Source organism: Scomber scombrus, chromosome 20 (assembly GCF_963691925.1).
Source record: "Scomber scombrus chromosome 20, fScoSco1.1, whole genome shotgun sequence".
In the NCBI taxonomy this organism is placed as follows: Eukaryota; Metazoa; Chordata; class Actinopteri; order Scombriformes; family Scombridae; genus Scomber; species Scomber scombrus.
The window spans coordinates 4,418,010-4,437,951 of NC_084989.1; the positions used below are offsets into that span (position 1 = coordinate 4,418,010).

The following is a 19,942-nucleotide window of genomic DNA, read 5'->3' on the forward strand; positions in this document are numbered from 1 at the left end:
AGTGGAGCAGCTGTCAGGCCCCATACAGTACAGCAGCTCTCTGAAGGGCCATACTTCATATTAACAGACCCATGATAGAGTTCCGCTCTCTATACTGTATGTGCAGTAATTGGGAGAGGCAGTATAATACATTCATCTAAATGGATCAGAATGACTTAAATGTTTTGTTTCACGACCTCATTAAGCTGGGAGAGCATCACAGAACAGCAGTCTCACTGTATGTGCATATACCATAGTTACTCTACAGATTCAAATGTAGTACTAAAAATTACAAATTAGTGGCATGCTACATTGTTATGTCCATCTATCCTATCTGCTGGTAGGTTTTTATGTATTTCAGCTTTAAAATAATTCTGTGCAGCACACATTTTAACTGCCACATGTTTTGGAAACTACACATATGACAGCTACTGCTATTGATAGTTTAAACACTTTAAACATCTTGATTTGCTCTGAAAAGTATCATTTAAATAGGCTCAGTGCAGTCCTGAGTTTGGATGATGGTAATACACTATTTGTGACATGCTATTTGGTAATGGCTGTTAGTTGTGTTAGTTAATGGCTCTGGGCATTTGTCAAGCCGTTCTGCTTGCTCCCAATCTACTCACTCCACTTACAGCAATAGTGTCATGACAGGCTGAAGTACCCTCTCTTTACCATATCACATCCCATTCTTGTCTTATCTTTTCTACTTTCTACACTCTAGCATGTCGCTTCAGGCCCTGCATCTCTTTACTTTTCTTTCCCACCTGCAATCCTCTTACCGTATAATTCTGGGGTTAGATGTGTACTGTTTAGGTGCTGTAGTTTTTTTCTCCTTTTTTAGCATTTGATATTTGTAAAGTTGCAAAATTCTGATATATTTCATTGTTTACAATATGATCCCTTAAAGATTCTGGATGTCTGATTTGGTCTGCGAGCTGATTGATTGGTTGAATTTATACTTAAATGTCAATGGTTGTTATAGTTATTCTAAGCAGTTTAACTTATAGGGGATTCAGGCAATTAATGCGTTGGAACTAACACACACACACACACACACACACACACACACACACACACACACACACACACACACACACACACACACACACACACTTTTGTAATCAATTTCAGGGAGGTAGCGAGGGGTTAACAAGCAATAGTAATGCCCATTTTCTATACCTTCATCTGCTATTATGAATTGATAGTTTGAGTTTGTGAATAAATCATGTCTGCTGCAGAGTGAGTGAAGCTGCGGCACTGACATTTGCAGTCAAACTGAAGCGCTGCTCAGTTTCCTGTTGTTCCTCTGGCTGTGGAAGTTCATGTTTTTAGTTGGGGGAATCAAAATGGGAAAAAAAGCTTCCAGTTTCTGTGAGATTAGCTAATAATAACAATAGTGTTGTGGATGAAATTGCTTCTCATGCCTGTTAGACATTTCCCCAATGACTTGATTCTCACATCCTGTTCAGCATGAGGGTTTTACAGTACCGTAAGTCCTCAAATAGTGGCCTGGGACTTTATTTAGAGAACCAGGCCTTTATTTGGAACAGGCTCATTTTAGAGATACAGCTTTATTTAAAATGTCCCTGTTACCTGGTTAACGCAAAGTCTGTTTCCCAGAAAAATTGTTTTCACATTAAAAGCTTCTCTTATCGTGCATATTCCCCCCATCTCCAGATAGAGGGATCATCAGGGATTTACAGGAAGCGCTGAATTGAACTGACTGGTTTAGCAGCAATCAATAGCAACAGCTCAGTGGAAGCGAATGGAAATCATTGGTGAATTTAAAAAAGTATTTCTGTTAGAATGAAAATGGTATTTGTGTGTATTGATGGAATAGGCGATGTGGAAATTCAATATTGGCCAACAACTGTTATTTGAGATGTATTATTTGAAACATATCATTTGAGAATTGATGTTCCATCACTTCAAATTGTTTTTGCAGGAAGAAGTCATTTAGAAACAGCTGACATGAACATCAGTCCAGGTGGTTAGAGTTCTCTTAGTTTCATTTCAGGTGCTGTATTTTTAAGCACCTCTACAAAGTGCATGGTTATTTGGTGCCAAGCAAACTACAGTGGTTGGTAACCACACTGATATTCCCCCCTGCTCCTATTTAGTACACTAACATGGGGGTCAGCCACCTGCTGTGTAGCAGTACACCATGGGGGCTCAGCTGCTGTGATGCTTTGTGCATGGTTTCCTTGGCCACATGGGATGTTAGCATGGCTCCACTAGCGGACACAATCTGCAGCATGGTGACAACTACAACTCCATGCTCTCTAGGATCAGATGTGCATTGAACTGGAGAGGAGCCCTATTGAGGGGGAGGGTGGGGGAGTGGGGTTGGTAGGGCAGGCTCCGGGGGGAGGGAGGGAGGGAGGGAGGGAGGGGGGAGCGAGGTGAGGGAGCTGGTCAACAGAGAGAGTGGACAGTGAGAGACACAGACAGCTTCTCTCTGTAGGATAAATACACACACAGAACCACACACACACACATACATACACATACAGTCATAACTAGAAGCTACAGCATGATGGCACAACCTATACATGTCAGCATCAGATGTGCATTGACCTTGAGCTGCATGACTAATCACATTGGAGCTGATGTGTGTGTGCGTTTGCGTTTGTGTGTGTGTGTGTGTGTGTGTGTGTGTGTGTGTGTGTGTGTGTGTGTAGGAAGCTATAGAAAAGCTTCTTCCACAGCTGAAATGCAACACAGTCACATATGTATGATACATTACATTAGACAGTAAACATTAAAATATCCCTGCTGTGAGAATGTAGGAGGTGATCCAAATAATGTCTGTCTGGACGGCTTGTATGTATTTGATTGTAGATAGGACGAGCTGGGGAAGTCTAGGAACAGATAGGATAATATTTTCCATTCTCATTTCTACCCAGATGCCAACGACCAAGGCACCCAAAGCCGGGCTCAGACTACAGGAGTTTTGGGTCTATTTGTTCTTTATCAACCCCTCCCAATAATGAGAGGAGGAATCTGGTCTGGGATCTTGGTCCTTTCCAATGTTCGGCCAAAATGATCTAGTAATATGAGTTGTTTACAGATCTAATCTTATACTTCTAGAACTGCTCGCAGACTCATTGGGGCCACCCTGCTCATTTTAAACATGTTTGATATTACAGAGTCAAAATCTGGATGTTTACATCACTACTTTCTGAGCAGGACCATAATAGCCAATGAGAGAGACAAGTCTGCAAGGAGATGTGCTACAAGCTAATGTTAGCCCTGGAGCAGCTGATGATGTTGCCAAGAAACAGTAAACATTCTTGCCCCTTGAGGCTAACATTAGTTAGTATACTACTGTAGACAGATTATTACAATTATAAGTTATTAAAACTGACAGTTAAAATCTCAACCCGTGTTGCCCATCTCTCCCCAACCATTTATTCATCTAGACTAGTTTAACCTTCTGCTTTTGTTTTTTTTTTCTCTCACTGTAAAGCTTTACTAAAGCAACTTGTTGCATCAGTCACATCACGTGAGGTGGTGCATTGCTCCCCCTGGCATGATAATCTTAATAATATCATGTAATGTTTGATGCAGCATTATTTAGAAATCTTGTATTTTGAGATTTGAGATTAGAGAGAAGAACATCTGTTAAGTTTCTCCTCATGTGCGTGATGCGACCCAATTTGGAAATCAGTTAGGATTTTAAAACTCCTGTAATCTGAGCGTGGTTTAAGCTCCATTTACTCCAATGTATCAGCTACGTCTCCAACTGTAGTAGATTGTGGCTCTATGTATGAAATAGAGTGTTGTAGAGGAAGAGGAGGTTCATGCTAATATACAGTAGTTTTCTCTTAACTAGATAGACATTTCTGTGGCGTGTCAGTTACCTTCTGACAGATCCAGAGGGCTGCGAGGAGTCTGGGGTTCAGGCAGCATGGGGCTGTGCTCTTTAGGAGCGTCTGATGCTGCTGGGGGTGTAGGCTGCTGGGGTTCTGCTATACTTGAAGGTCTCTCTGCTGAGAGGGGGGCTGCACCCACCTCCACATTCATCCCCATTCCTGCAGGCTGGGAGAAACCTGAGGAACAAACACACAGACACACACACACACACACACACACACACACACACACACACACACACACACACACACACACACACACACACACACACACACACACACACACACACACACACACACACACACACACACACACACACACACACACACACACAGGTCAGCATTAGGGGTTTGACTCCTGTTAATGTGACTCTTGTTAAACATGTGTGAATATACGTATGATGTGCAACGTTTTTAAATGATTGAAATGATTGTAAGCAGATCAATAAAATAATTATTCATTAATTATCCAAATGTCATATTGACTGACACCTCTGGGCATTTCACACCAAACCTCTACTTATTTTGATCATTCACACCAAGGTTGACAGTGATAATTAACACACCTGGTCAAATTTGACCCATTTAAAAAAATAAGTGTTTTTATATCAGAAATATGGTTTTATTTCATCTAATTGCCTGAAAATCACATGGATGGTTCCATACTACATTATTTGCAAGTATAATCATCATTGATTTAATTGAATTGGGTGATAAATCAAATGGTGTATATATAAAACAGTCAAACCAGACTGGGTCAATTTTAACCGTCAGCATATTTTCATCAACACATTTTCCTCTGATCTTAAATTTAGTTCAAATCATTCATAATTTTCGCTTTTTTAACTCAAAAATGAGGGATCATTTCATTTCAATGAGGCCTATTGACCATCATTTCCAAAAAAATAAGTGTAAAGTTGGAATTAAGTTGGCTAAGAAGGGTGACACAGGATTGGGTGATAATTTATACTTTCTGTCAATTAACAGTCAAACCAGAGGACAGAAGTTGCACGATCAACAGGAAGACAACAGGAAGGTTAATTGAAACTATGTGCTAAGCAAACCAGGTTCTGTCTTCTCTATCAAATACACCAAGGTCTGAACAATTTTAACATTTTAAATTGGGAGTTTCACTTCACAAAAAAAGCAATAAATGATATATATTTGGTTGCCTTAGAAGAAATAAATGACTTAAGAGGCATTGACAAAGTGAGGAAATAGTAAGAGAGGAAAGGGGAGTAAAACAAAAAAGTGGCTAAGGTGCCAAATGAAGAAACATGGGAGCAAGAATGACTCAGAAAAACCACCCGTACAATCTGAACACAGTCGTCCATTACACAGTGTCTGGAGAACACATGAATGAGTGAGATTAGTCAAGGTTGTATTTGTGCCTGAGTGTGTGTGAGTTAAATTGGTGGAAATTGGGCTAAAGAGTAATATTTTGTGCATTCGTAGACACAATCGTCAACTGTAAGTGTGTGTGTGTGTGTAACTGTCTGTGTGTTCAAGCCGGGGGCAGTAATTCGGTGGCCCAGAGACGACAGGTCTCATTAAGGCAACAGTGAGAGCTGGGTATGCAGAGGTTGGCATGGTGAAAGGCATAACTCAGCCTCCTAGCTCATACTGCGTGTGTGTGTGTGAGTGTGTCACTCTGCGGAGTACCAGCAGATACTAAGCCAGTGACAGCTACAGCTCTGCGTGCAACTAACAAGCTCTACCTCAACACAAGCCGTTTATCAGAGAGGAATTCACAACCAAAGGAGGGCAGTTGTTGGCAATTCTATATGCGAAAGCAAAACCTAATGAGCACAGACATCTGGGGCTGGGATATTACAACAGCAGATAATCATTTTAAAAAATGAGTACAGTGTGTATGTGTTAAGTAGTAACTACAACATGACATTGCTAGTATCCTGTAAAAAGTGATACAAAGTACTTGTGTGTATACAGTAATTTATGATCTTTTATGATTTAGGAAAATAACAAGTAAAAGCACTGAATATTCTTATATAATGTATCTTCATACAGGCTGAGAACTTCTGACTACAGCTAGATATATATAACCAATTTATGGACTCCATCTGCAATCCTACTTAAAAAAATTAGATGAAGCTAACAAAACAGTTGGAAAAATCCCAAACCCAAGCTAGCAGCCCAAATTCTATAAAAAAAAAGAGCTGATGTTAATTAAGCACTACAAACAGCTAGAGATAAATAATGTATTAATGCGGATGGATGACTGCACTTTAAAAGGTAGAGTCAGTCGAGATTGTCTGGAGATTGTCGATATTTGAACTTAACACCCAAACAAATATACCCCACCAATTAGTGCTCCTTCAGAAGCTCCGCCTCCAAAATTCATGGATGCGCATCGCCATGGCAACGACCAAAAGAGGAATATGGCGGAATCGAGAAGCAATCCATCACTTCTGTTCCTCTCAGACTTTATCGTGAGTGGAAACATAAATATGTTTAAAGTTCAAAGCTCACATAAAGTGGGCTATTTGTTGGATTTAAACAGTTAACTGCTCAGATTATGTTTCATTAAAACGCAACAGAAACATATCAGAAACGTAAAAGCACAGAGGGTCAGATAGACAGTTGCTTTGATGACTTAAGCATAAGCACATATGTTTCCTGTTGCCGATTGGCCAGAGTAGTGTTGTGTGGCTTGCTCCAAGTCACTTTGTAGGGACAGCTAACAGACCATGAGGAGATATTGGTCAGTTTGACAAAAAGTAGGATTAGAATGACTGACTCTACCTTTAAGTTGGGGGGTTTTGGTGTGTAGTTTAGTGGAATAATTTTTCACATATGTTTGGCAATTTAAAACTGCTCTTCTTTAGACAGTATTTGATTGTGAACAAGAGTTAAGACAGGTAGTTAAAAGAAAAGCTAAAAATGTAAATATCTTATACACTTTCTTGCCGAGAGTTAGACGAGAAGATTGATACCACTCTCGTGTGTTAAAAATTAGGCTACAGACAGTCCCTGGTTAGCTTAGCTTAGCATAAAGACTGGTATCATGTGTGGTAAGTGGAACTTGATTGCAATTGCCTCATGTCATCAATTTAGAGTTGTACAGTAACGCGTCATCAGCAAGGACGGGGAACTGATGTTTGGGTGATCAATGTTGTCAACTACAGGTTGTAAGCTGACCCGCAGGGAGAACGACATTAGTGTTTATGTGTTTATGTTTTAGTTTTATGTGATTATGTTATCATAAGTTATACTGCCATTATTACAGTAATAGCAGTAACACTAAAACTGTGTTGTTGTGTGGCAGTTTGGGGAAAATATTGTAAGTGTACCTGAAAAAGCTCCCATTAGGCCAGAATCCATCATTTGGGCAGAGCTGGTCTGGGAGCCCAGAGGATCTGAATAACCTGCCATGGAGGCTAGAAAGAATAACAGGAAGGAGCCAGAGGACAGAGGACGAGTGATGGACAGGACGGTCAATGAGGATGAAGTATAGAATAGGAAAATATAACAGGGAATGAAAGAGAGGGGAAAAGATGGATGAAGTCGTCAGGCGGAAAATGGAAGGATTGGGAATGGAGAAAGGAGATGGAGTAGGAGGTGGCAGTTAGAGGGCATTAACAATTTAGAATGGGCAAAGCAGAGGTAGGCAGCAAGGAGGAGGAACACAAGAAGAGGAAAGGCAATAACATGAAACACTGATTTAAAACAAACTGGAATAAACTGTTTATAACTGCAAATCACTGCTTTAAAATTAAAATATACCAACCACCAACACATTTTACATTTCATACAGTTAAGATGTCGTTGTACAATAACAGGTATATACGGTATATTTGCTCACAAACGCTAAATACATCTGCATGTAGTTATAAATCTAAAGTTGTATCATGAGCTCAACTGGCTAATAAAGTTTATTCTAATAAGATGCTAAATGCTAAGATGCTAAGACCCCTGAGGTCATTGTCTTGCAAGTCACAGATAAGTTTCAGGTCTTGACTATAAAACTCCAAGTCAAGACCAGCAGGTCTTAAGTCAATTCAAGTCCTAAACTTTGTCTTTCGTGTCCTAAACACGGTATATGTCTGTCTACTTGTGTGTACTAATAAAACACCTTTGCTTCCTGCTCCTACAACACCATTGGCTGCTTTTGGATTGACTCAAAGTATATCTGTAGCCAGGAATATTAGTAGTTGTCCACACCTGTTAATAAGAGTCAAATAAGTTTTGATAGTCATGCTTATCTGAAACACGTACAACCCAACTAAATAATGCGCCTTGATATTAACTAGTCACTCTGATTGTAAATATTATATATATCCTTACTCCTTACTACTCTATATGTTAGGTCATTAAATGGCCCATTGTCTTGACAGCTAAACATAAAGGCAAACCCCAAAAAAAATTATTAAAACATGCACTAACATGGAGGCATGTTATTTCTTTCATTACACCTGCGATTGTCTCTTTGTACATTGCTCATCACTTTCATACCTGATAAGAAGTCTGTAGCCAAGGCCTGCTGCTGGTCCAGTGAGTGTTTCCGCACCTCTCCCTGTGGCTCCGGGCGCAAAACTGATGTCGGTCCCCCTGCGGTCAGCTTACAACCTGCAGGTGAGAACAATGATTATCAAACGTCAGTTAACCCTCCTCGCTGATGATGCCTTACTGTACAACTCTAATCTAATGACACGAGGCGACTGCAATCACGCTCCACTGAACGCAAATACACACAAGTACAGTACTCTCACACACACACACACACACAGAGGCATTTACAAAATGTAAACACTCATATAATGGACTATATAATTCACACTAATTCACACATGAACCAGCATGAACACACCCGCACTCTCACCTGCCAAAATTCCTCCCAAAAGCAGATATCCCAGTCCCATACAACTCAACATTCAGTGGTGCTTGCTATGTGCTGCTCAGTGCCTCTGTCTCTGTCTGTCTCTACTGCTGCCTCAGCTGGCTCTGAGCTACTAACACTGTGAAACCCCACTCACACACACACACACACACACAGCCACACAACGAGACACACACAGACACACACACACACAAGAATGTGATCACAGTGAGGGAGTCTGGGTTTGGTGTGACGTTTCACTGTCTGTCTGGTTCAGGTCCCGGGCCACGGCAGCTAGCGCCTCCCCTTGCCTCCTTGACATGGCACAGCCCACTCCTTCCCTGCTCCCTCTCTACTCCTGTAGTCACCCTGAACTCTCCTCCCAGTCTCTAACCAGAGGTCCTTACTGGACTGCAGAGGCCAGACTTTATTCCGCCTCGAACGCCTGATTTCATGTGGTTATTTGTGTGTGCTTATATCGGAGGAGGTAAAGGACGGAAAGATGGAGTAGGGAGAGGAGGTAGAAAGAAAAACAGGCAGGCGATCATGTAGGAAGATAGGGCAGGGGTGGAGCGGGGATGTTTGATTAAGAGTTATGGAAAGACAGTAAGGAATGAGAGAAAAGCAGGAGTGGGGATTTACAGATTGAGTGATGAAAACAGCAGGAATGGAGTGAAATGGGAAAGGAATGGAAGAGGGGAAAATGGACACACAGAGAGCGAAGTGAGGGAAGGAAGAAGAGGAGAGGAGGGAGGCACCAATGGCAACCCTCTCCCAGCAGCGTCCACAGAGGGTGACAGTGAGGCGAACAGACAGGACGCCACCCAAAGTCACAAATGCTTCCATATATCAGACACACACAAACAAGCGGTCATGGTGGGTTGGCATCGTCTGTCTCGGCAAGATGCGGAAAACACCGTGGGCAGGGTCACTGATTGATTCAAAAACACCAGCTTGTCCTCCTGGTCGCACATTGGTGTCCTTCTGCTTGTTTTTGTGTGGAAACTCTAAATGCAAAATTTGGAGAAATAAGAAGTAAATTGTCCACTTCTTATACAGCTATGGTAGCCAAAACAAGCGCACCTCCATGCACTGGACATCTTCTGCTTGTCTTTGTTAGATCAGTGGAGCAAAAGTGTTGGCTGTTTCTCCCGCTGTGCTGTGCTGCTGTCCAAGGTGCTGAATCAGACTAAGCAGCTTTGAAAGGGCAGTCAGGGGCACTGTAATGAAAACCTCTCGTATGTCTATCCTTTTTGCATTTTTATCCTTTACTGAGCCATGAGGGTCAATTGAGATCAACATCCTTACTGTCCAAAAAGGTCTTTTTGCGTCAGGAGGAGGGAGGTCCCACAAATAACCTCAAAGCTAGCTGTTTCATTCAAGGAAAACATCTCTCTTAGCAGCCATATTGAGTTGAAACAACTGTCCAGAGTAGTTGTCTTTTACAGAGGTACTGGTGTCAATGGTAAGGGTAATTTCAGTATAGTATTAATTGGTTCTTTTGTAGTTTTTGGCCGTCATTCTTATTAGTGATAATTATATTTGCAAGACAGGCCACAAAACACAGACACATTTTAAGCAAATCCCTGGGTTAGCCAAACATATGTGGCATATGTGAAGCTATACTCATTATAAACATGTAGATGTTTAGGCTTGGTCTCTTTTAAATAGTCTACCAGGTCTGGTCAAGGTTGATTTTGTAACACTACCTCTACCATTTGGACTAGCTAGCTTGCTAATTGCAAGTTGAATCCTACCTGAGGCCTTCAGGTGTTATAATGAAAACTAACATATTCTATGGAGGCTGCTTGTTGCTGGTGGAAGAATATATAGATATATATTTCTTATTATTATTTGACAACCAAAAAACAGACCAAAGTTATTGCAAACTGGAATTATCCTTTAAGTGAAGAAAGTTTTGGAAATTATAATTACAATTTGCATCAGAGTAGAACAAAGTCGGCTGCTGTAAAACATGAGTATTAGTGAAATTTGGGGATTCAAATAGTTTTGGCCAAGTAAATACTACTTAAAATGTACAAGCAATTTTTTTGGAGGGTTCAGGTAAGTCCACAAGGGAAAATTTCATGCTAGAGTTATCAGCTAAGCACTGCACTGTGTTTAATGTACCAGTGGTGAACTGCTCAGCTTGAAAGAGGGAGGAAGATCACATGTGACGCACCCAATGTGCATGAGTGTGTGTGTGTGCATTTGTGTATGTGTGTGTTTTTGGGACACGTCCCATGAATTGTTCCTAGTGGGTGAGTCAGTACCCGACAGGAGGCTCATTACGATGTCATCAGCTGTCACGACTACTTGACCTTTAACAAATGTGTCCTTACAGACAAGAAATCTGTAGCAAGACTTTGACAGAACATTCTCACATCATGCACATATGAACATACCCCTAGCGGAGCAAGGCAATAAATACTTTATCATTCCCTGTAGCTAATGTTCCTAGTACGCATTTCCTAAAATTGTGAAGGTTCAAGTATTTGTGTTATACTGCAGGGAAATGAATGTCACTTGTTGATGTTATTTGATGTCTTTATACTGTTTTATCACCAAGAACACACACAGTGACAGGTCATCAGGGTTGATGTAAAACAGTGGGACAACTGTCAACCCCATGTAAGTAGGTTTGAATTCAGTTCCTTGGTGCAAAAGGGTAGTGAGATGGTATGAAGTCTACTTTTTGTGTGCCACATTCGGTGTGGGCAGATGTACATTGGTACGATTACTGACTTTACTAGGTAGGTAAGTGGCACTCTTCAATCTGCTTCACACGTTATCAGTCCATTAAATGGCTGTTATCAGTTGTCATCGTTCCCAATGATTTGAAGTAGTGTGGCCACACTCTGCCTCCTAATGGACGTAAAGTAGTAGCATATCAGTCCTCTTTCAGCAGGTTGATATGCACCTACTGGTAGGTGGAGTCTGCCCCATATTAAGTATTATAATGTAGGAATGGGGGACAAAATCAATTCTTACATTGACAAAATTCTATTCTTGCATGCATAGATTATGATTCTGCATCAATTTCAAGTCAAAAATCTAACTAAATGTTAGTTATTAGTGTTATTTTGGAAAGAAAAAGGCATAACTCAACTGCATCCTACAGTGCTACGCTAGAGTTCATGAGTGTGAAGTATACTGTGAACTTTCTACGCTGGCATTAAGAGGCTAACGTAAGCAGATCGGAGCAGAAAAGTCCAGCAGTAGCAAACGAGACCGGCTGACCATCACACATTTAAACAACTGAAACCAACCAAGAAAATAACTCGGTGCTCAGACTGTTTCACCTCAAAACCCTGCGTCGGCTCAGTGTGTCAGACGGCAATGTCTTTCCCCGGAGCTCATGGTGCAGCAGAGAGGCTGCTCTCCTCTGCTGAGACATGACGTTAATAACAACACAGCAGAGCTCTCTGTCTCCCCATCAGTGTGTTACTGTCATGCAGGCAGGAGACTGTAAGATGCTTTCGAATGAATTCATTAGGTTGCAGTTAACTTCTTAAAATAAAAAGGCAGCAGACTATTTTATGTGCTGGTTATGTGTCATATTGTATTTCAGCGTACCAAGAACTGTTGCATCAATAAATATTTTAATAATTATCATCACATCTCAGCCCTCTGAATCAGAATCAAAATTAACTGTGAGGTGTTATATTCCCACCTCAATTATAATGGTACTGATAACTGATAATGGCCATTGAATAGGCTCATAACATGACTCTTCAAGGCACTCTTTGTTGAAATGCAAAATTGAAATGCAAGAAGCAAACCAATGCATATCAAACTAAATATTTGACATAATATTTAACATTTGTGATAGGCAATTTTGTATTTCATTTTTGCAAGATCTACTTTCTTTTCTGTATAGAGTAATCTACCCGATCATCAGGAACACCTTCTCTGTTTTGATGATTTTCATGACTTCGGAGTACTAATTTCTCATTGTTTTTCATTGTATGTGAAATTATGTTACAAGTTGACCGCAGTTTTTAATAATCAACATCACAAATGTGTAAATTCTTGCACAAAGAGTGAAATATTTCATCTTATGTTTTACGGTTTATGTAAAACACAAGTTATGTAAGAGCTGCTGCTGCTGCTGCTGCTGGGGGATGCTGACCTCAGTATAAGGACAGAGTATGGCCAGACAGACTGGAGCAGCTATCAGTTTGACGGATGAACTTAATCATCACAGAGGCATCTCAGGGCACACAAATACACACAAACACACACACACACACATACACACTACTCTCAAGTAGCTGCTCTAATATGGAGAAACAAATGAGCATGCACCCACATACACCAGGGTCGCATAAACACACACACACACACACACACACACACACACACACACACACACACACACACACGTGCAGACAGCCAGAAAGTCAGACCCTACGCTCGATGGTCACTTGGGTGAACTGACAGAATTCAGTGAATAAATATAGCCTAGAAAGAATACACCCATACATACACACACACAAGTCTTGCATAATTTCACTCATGCAAACATAAGTCATAGATGCGCTACTGGGTCCCTGTGAGAGGCAGCAGATTCAGGATCAGAGGAGGTGGTGCAGGGGTTAGTGGAGGAATGGCGCCAATCAAACGTTATATTATATATTATACTAACCCCACCATCTGAAATATCACATTTATGCAAAAGTTAAACCCCTTTGCCAGCTGATCTCAACAAGATGCTACACACCTCACCTTGTTATCATGTTTTTAACACCAGAGAGAGGGTTTTTAGGAGGTATCACAATGTTGAAACACGCATATGGGCCTAATCCAATACTGGCTACAAACTTGAACATATTTATTTGTCTCTGTGCACAATGATTCATTCTACAGCTGCTTTCTCAACATCAAAGACAGTAATCAGTGAGATATTTTCCACCTGGCAGCAACCAAGCCATGTTTCAGTTTATCCCAAATATATTCCTTCAACCCTATCTACAAATTGACCTGGTCAGACCTACATCGCTGCAGCTGTGACCTCATTGAAAATAAAAGTTACACACACACACAGGTGTTTTTAATTCTGGCTGATTAGACCTCTGCTGAGGCTGGAGCTATATTGAGCTGGTCTAGTGGTCGACAAACTCTGAGCACTAATATAAATGGAAAAGATGTTGTCGCACACACGCTAACACAGCATCCTCATAGAAAGTGTTTTAGCTGTGTTTTTCAGTCATTCATCTCACACACGTCTGACAGAACGGAGATGCTTCTATTTTAATCAACACAGCTTCCAGATAGGCTGCATATTGGCTCATGTTTCAGTCATGCCTATGTGGCACCCTGGACATTTTATGGACTAAGATTATTTGCAGAATTGTTACTGTACTAGTTTTTGTCATTACCGTGGTCCCCTCTACCATTATTTTTATGGTTATTATTATTTAAGATGCTTTATGCCTCTTTTAAACAGGGGGAAACTTGAGTATTAGTGGGGCAGTATTTGATTTTTTGCCAGTAGAGTGCAGTAGCAGCTTTTGTATGTTTGTGACTGGCGTTGTAATCTTTAACAGTAGAGGGGAGTTAGTCTAGACTTGCCTTTTGTTGTATTTTTAGGTGAAATAAGTGCACAAGCGCCACATACAGTTACGTAAAGTTTATTCACATTTGTGGTGTCACATTTTATGCTTTTTTTTATATGTATCAAGAAATGAATGCTAGAAGAAATGGCAGCTAACGCAGATTAGCTTTAACGGCTAACATAGGCAAGTCCAGCATGCTAGCTGCATGGCCTTTTGGTAACGTTAGCAACCTGACCTTATAATTGTATTGTTCCCATGTAAGAAAAATGCTGGTTTCAGTCCATATTAGCAGTATAAGCAATGTTGTGGTTAGTGAATAGGCTGCTCATTTCTTTTTATATTCATTCCCTTCATTTTATGACAGTTGTATTTAAATTGTTTATCGAGTTAATTTTGGTTGTAGTCTTTGTTTACAGTAGAAGGAAGTTACCGCAGTCGTAGCCGAAGTCAGAATAGCATCAACTGGAAACAATACTCATTCTAGACTGTCTTTTTGTCAGTGTAATACATCTGATAACATGCTGTTTATACTTTATATACCACCAAATAAACATAAACATAAAAGTGCACCGCTAACATCAGGTTAGGTAGCTATGTAGCTGCTCAGCTGCAGCACATTAAACAGCATGTAAATAAATACACGCAAATGTCACTTCAGTCATGTTAGTCATAATAATTACGTTATCGACTTATCATACAACAACGTAATTATTAACATCATCAGCGTAGCGCCTACTCTCCCATCCCACCCCCACTCCTCTTGCATTATAATGCTATCATATTATCATTATATCAGTGGTATGAAATCATCTTCAATTGACAATAATATCGTTTATCGCGATTCTTTCAGAGACAATATATCGTCCAACAAAAGTAGGTATTGTGACAGGTCTAGGTGGGATGCTTAGTCTTCAAAACCACTGCTAACACCACACCGTCTGCCCATGACTTGTAAAGTACAGCACCACTTTGTAAACTGTGCCTCGTTGCCCTGCTGCTGTTTATCAAACACCAACACCAACACCAACACGATGAGGTGGCGTTTCTGATATTCATCGAAAGATCTTTTTTCTACATTCTAATACTAAAAAACGAACGTACCTTTTTAGATGTTAAGCCAAAAACCGAACTCAACTCCTCGATGCCGCCGCTATGCTAACATCAAAGCATAAACATTGACACAGTATCAAAGAAGCATCTGTGATATTCCACTGTTCAGCCGGCTAGAGGGACCCTGTGCCAGGCCTAGACCAAGACAATGGGCTTGTCAGGACAAGAAGCACACATGCACAGACACACATATACGCGCACACACATCATTACCATAAGAGCTCAGAAAAAGAAGGAGAGCAAATCTTATCAATCTTTCCATTTCTTAATCAGTTTCTCCATCTCTAAACTGTCTAAACACTGTATAATTATCTGAATGGTGGCTATCATCAGGTTCAGCTGCTGTCTGACACCAGTGAATCTAACCCATGCTGTAAAAATTACTAACTGGACTTTGTAGCTGTATGATCTTCATTAGAAAGCTCATACAATACTAAGCTCAGCTCCTGCATAGTGGGGCCTGCCTAGTAGTGGAGCTTATAGTCCATTCTTATGTCGGATAGCCTGAAGCCTTGTCTCTGTCCTCCAGTTGACCCTCAGCCTGAGCACAATCCTCTACCCCACTCTCCTCTTCTCTAGATTGGATTGATGAACCATACTGGCTAGGTCAGAGCTGCTACACAGACCTGGGGGGGGGGGGTAAAAATTGGGACGCATTGGTAGTTTGGCGGCAAACTAGGATAACCTCTGGTGTGAGTTAAGCTCATTAAACATGGCTGTTTTAAGAAGTCCATACAGGTCTGAGCCAAATGGCAACTACACAAAACTTCTCTTTGAACCTGCTCTTCTGGTTAGAAGATATATTGGCTTATTATCAAGTGAACGTCATCTGGAAATAAGGCCATGTCCTAGTTTAGATCCACAAGAAGGCCGGGTATAACTCATATGAGGCACAAACAACAGCTTGTACATTATCATGGATGACTAAATGTATAGTTAACGTAAACAAAAATTGAAAACGTATTTTAAAAAAGCCAACTAAGTTGATTTGATTATCATAACAGCTTACTGCTGGGTAAGCTTAATACCAAACCTGGCCGTTTCTCAATCTATTTCCATCCCAGATTCAGCATGGCGCCCTATGGTTGCTTTACCAAAACTGTCTAATCTGGGATGAGCCGGCAGGATAGGCTGGACTCCTGCGGTTGTCCTCCATCTAACCTCGGCCTGCTCCCCTCCCTGCTCCTCATGCCTTCAGCCTCAGCTCCTCGAGCCGGGATAGGCACTATACGAACAAGGCTGGGTCAAAACCACAGGTGCATGATGACGGTTCAGAAAGAGGACAGGGTGCTATTCTCTCGTGAGGACAAACCTCATGAGTGTCCTCTTCAATCAGGCGTGGCGGAGCATTAATCGTGTACTTGGAATCAGGTTGAATCAGCAAGTTGTGTTGTTGTATTCCAGAGTCTCATTTAATATCATTCCCACAATGTTTTACAGTACGTTTTTTATGTATGATGTGCTAAAAAGATCGAGGCATTGAGAGAACAGATCTGAAGAAAGGTTTAGAAAAGTCAAAGGACTCCAAAAGAGTCTCTGAGATTGAGGTTGCCGTCTAGCGACAACCATGTGGCGCAAGCCTGGCTACGATTTGAAGGGTTCTCCTTACTATCAAGCCCTTCCTAACCGATCAGCATCAGCTCCTCAGCCTCAGTGAAATATGTAGTGCAGTCTTCCCCCTGTGGTTTAAGGATGTGACCTGCTGTTATAGAGGATCAAAACTAAGCCTGGTTGCCTCTAATCCAGCCAAAGTTTAACTCAAGACTCTTACTAGTCCTGCTGCAGCTGCTGAGACACATCTGGTCTTCAAACACATGGATGACACAATCCATATGTACAGTGTAAAGTTTTCTCTCTGGTACTTTACTGAGATCATTTAGTAAAAGTAGATATACAATTTAGCAACAATTTATAAGTAAAAGTCTTGTAATCAAAGTTGTATAATATAAACATTATAAGAATAAAGTATTTCGAAAAGAGAATAGCATTTAGAGAAATTTACATCATCATATGAAATCACATTCATGTCAAGTTCTGCACCAATGTTTATCTGTTGTACTTCTGTACTAACTTGTAAAGTGTTATCATTATCATTATTAGCAGTAGTAGTAGTAGTAGTAGTAGTAGTATTATATTAATGGATCAATATTACTGATGTAGTCACATGTAAACAGAATCTGAATTTTATAGCTGGAGGAGCTTGTTTATGTACTGTTGGGCATCTATAAAATTGCATCATATTATAAACTGATCATTATAATAGTTGTCAAATAGATGTGTACAAGTATTCAAAAGCAGGAGATGGAGATAAGTAAAACACAAATACCTCAAAATTACAGATTACTAAGTAGGTATCTATTTGTACTATGATGTACTGAATTATTTTCCATCAGTGATAGTTGCAACTACTGATTGGGAATGACGACAAATGTCAGAAATGGGTTTACATTTTTGAAATATTACTCTCAGTGGAAATGTTCTTTCAGCACTGAAGCCACCCATCAGGGGTACACTAGAATACAAAACAAACCTACTTTTTCTCTCTATAGATGACCTCCATTGCTAACATAGGAAAATATATCAATACATATAATATATACATCCAGCATGTAACGTGCCTCTTGCACAATGCATGCTGTGAGATGCTATAAAAGAAAAGGCCTGTATAGAAAACTGATAGATTAATTGTGTTGGTTCATTTGGAGTACTTTTTTCCATTTTCTTGTGGTAGTTCCATCCTTATTTCAGCCGTGTTCTTTAAATGTAGGAAGCCAAATAAGGAATGAGCTGAGGAGAGTAAGAAGTCAAGAGGCTAATGCTGTGACGCTGCTAATGCAGACGGTGCTAATGCAGTGTGTGGGAAGGTGATGTGCATTGACAGGCGGGAGAGAAGCAAGGTGTAGTAGATGTGACACACACACACACACACACACACACACACACACACACACACACACACACACACACACACACACACACACACACACACACACACACACACACACACACACACACACACACACACACACACACACACACACACACACACACACACAAACAGAGCTGCTTGTGAAGTCATTCTTCTCCCTCCTTTCTTTGAATTGAAGGCTATTATGTCATTGTATCTTCCACACCTCCTTTTCCTCGCCTGAAAACAAACCAGTGTTTGTCCGTCTGGAAAGAGGGAAATAACTGTGGCTGTTTATATCAACCCCCGTAACTTTCTCATGACCTTCCTCACGTCAGCGTTTGTTAGTTTTTATTGACAGAATTAGGATTTATTTCTGACTATCCTCTGTGTTTTCTTCCCCAAATTTGGATTTTTAGCTGTCTCGCTTTCCAGAGCTTCTCACTGTCATGGATCACAATTCATTCTACTGAGCTGAGCATGTGTGTGAGTGTGAGTGTGTAAGTGTGTGTGTGTGTGTGAGTGTGTATGTGTGTGTGTGTGTGTGTGCAATCCCACAGTAGGGATTGTGCAGTCAGTACCTGTCAAATCAACAGATTTGAATCGTTAGTTGCCCATGTTGATGTTTCCCACCCAGAGCATTACCAATTTGAAGCTCAAAGGCAAGTATAAGGCCTTACACACACACACACACACACACACACACACACACACACACACACACACACACACACACACACACACACACACACACACACACACACACACACACACACACACACACACACACACACACACACACACACACACACACACACACACACACACACACACACACAGAGATATGTGCATTCACAGTCAAACACACACCTTTCGCCGCATATGAGAAACGCTCATGCGGGATGAAAAGCCTTCCGTCTACAGAGAAGACATCAGTGAGGGAGGAATTAGGTTTTTTTTTTTTTTCCCAGCTCAGGGATTAAAGTTCCATCATGAATATTTAAAGGAGATTTATCCAGCATTTCTACCAAATCACTGCTTCAAGTTAAAAACAGGACGACAGTTTGAGTTTATCAAATTATACAAAGATGGCAACGTGCTGGTCTCGTACTTACTTAGTAGTTATGGTGTTTCAATCAAATTAAAAAGAATGCGACATATAAGAAAAGTAGGCTAGTTTGATTTTTACTGGTTGGTTTATGACACAGATTGTATGTTTGAATAAAAGATATGCAGGATGCTGACAATCATAAACCCTGACAAAGTAAATCCCGTCATGCATTGACATTGTAAGAATTAACAAAGATATCAAAAGTTGTACTGAAGTGAACACACTATGATGGTCCTATGTTCCCTGAATCACAAGAACACACCAGCCATCGTGATTTCAATTCGTTTAATTGAACATGAAGATGTTTTGAATGGTGATTTCTGATTTTTTTTTAATAAATATGGGCCAGATTGAACCTGAAATACCCTCTATGTACAGCTTTTATTCACTGTTGTATATGTTGGCTCACTTTAGGAAAAGTCACATAAATTCAGGCTAAAAGAAAGATGCTTAGGGTGTTTTTACTGCTCTGAAATGTAAAAAATGGGTCAAATTTGATATAATATCACCTTCTTTATCAACGCTTATCAACAAATTATACACACTAGTGCAGTGTCT

At 40.5% G+C, this 19,942-nt stretch overlaps 1 protein-coding gene across 2 annotated transcripts in view; it reads right to left on the bottom strand.

Moving 5' to 3' along the window:
* LOC134002542 (microtubule-associated protein 4) overlaps positions 1-19,942 on the bottom strand; it is a 112,981-nt gene that overhangs the window by 51,264 nt on the left and 41,775 nt on the right. For both annotated transcript variants that reach the window (XM_062441894.1, XM_062441893.1), the window contains exons 4-6: positions 8,334-8,447; positions 7,172-7,258; positions 3,849-4,037 (exon numbers count right to left, since the gene is read on the bottom strand). In XM_062441894.1, the coding sequence (XP_062297878.1) occupies positions 3,849-4,037; positions 7,172-7,258; positions 8,334-8,447 (390 nt within the window). The remainder of the gene's footprint in view (positions 1-3,848; positions 4,038-7,171; positions 7,259-8,333; positions 8,448-19,942) is intronic.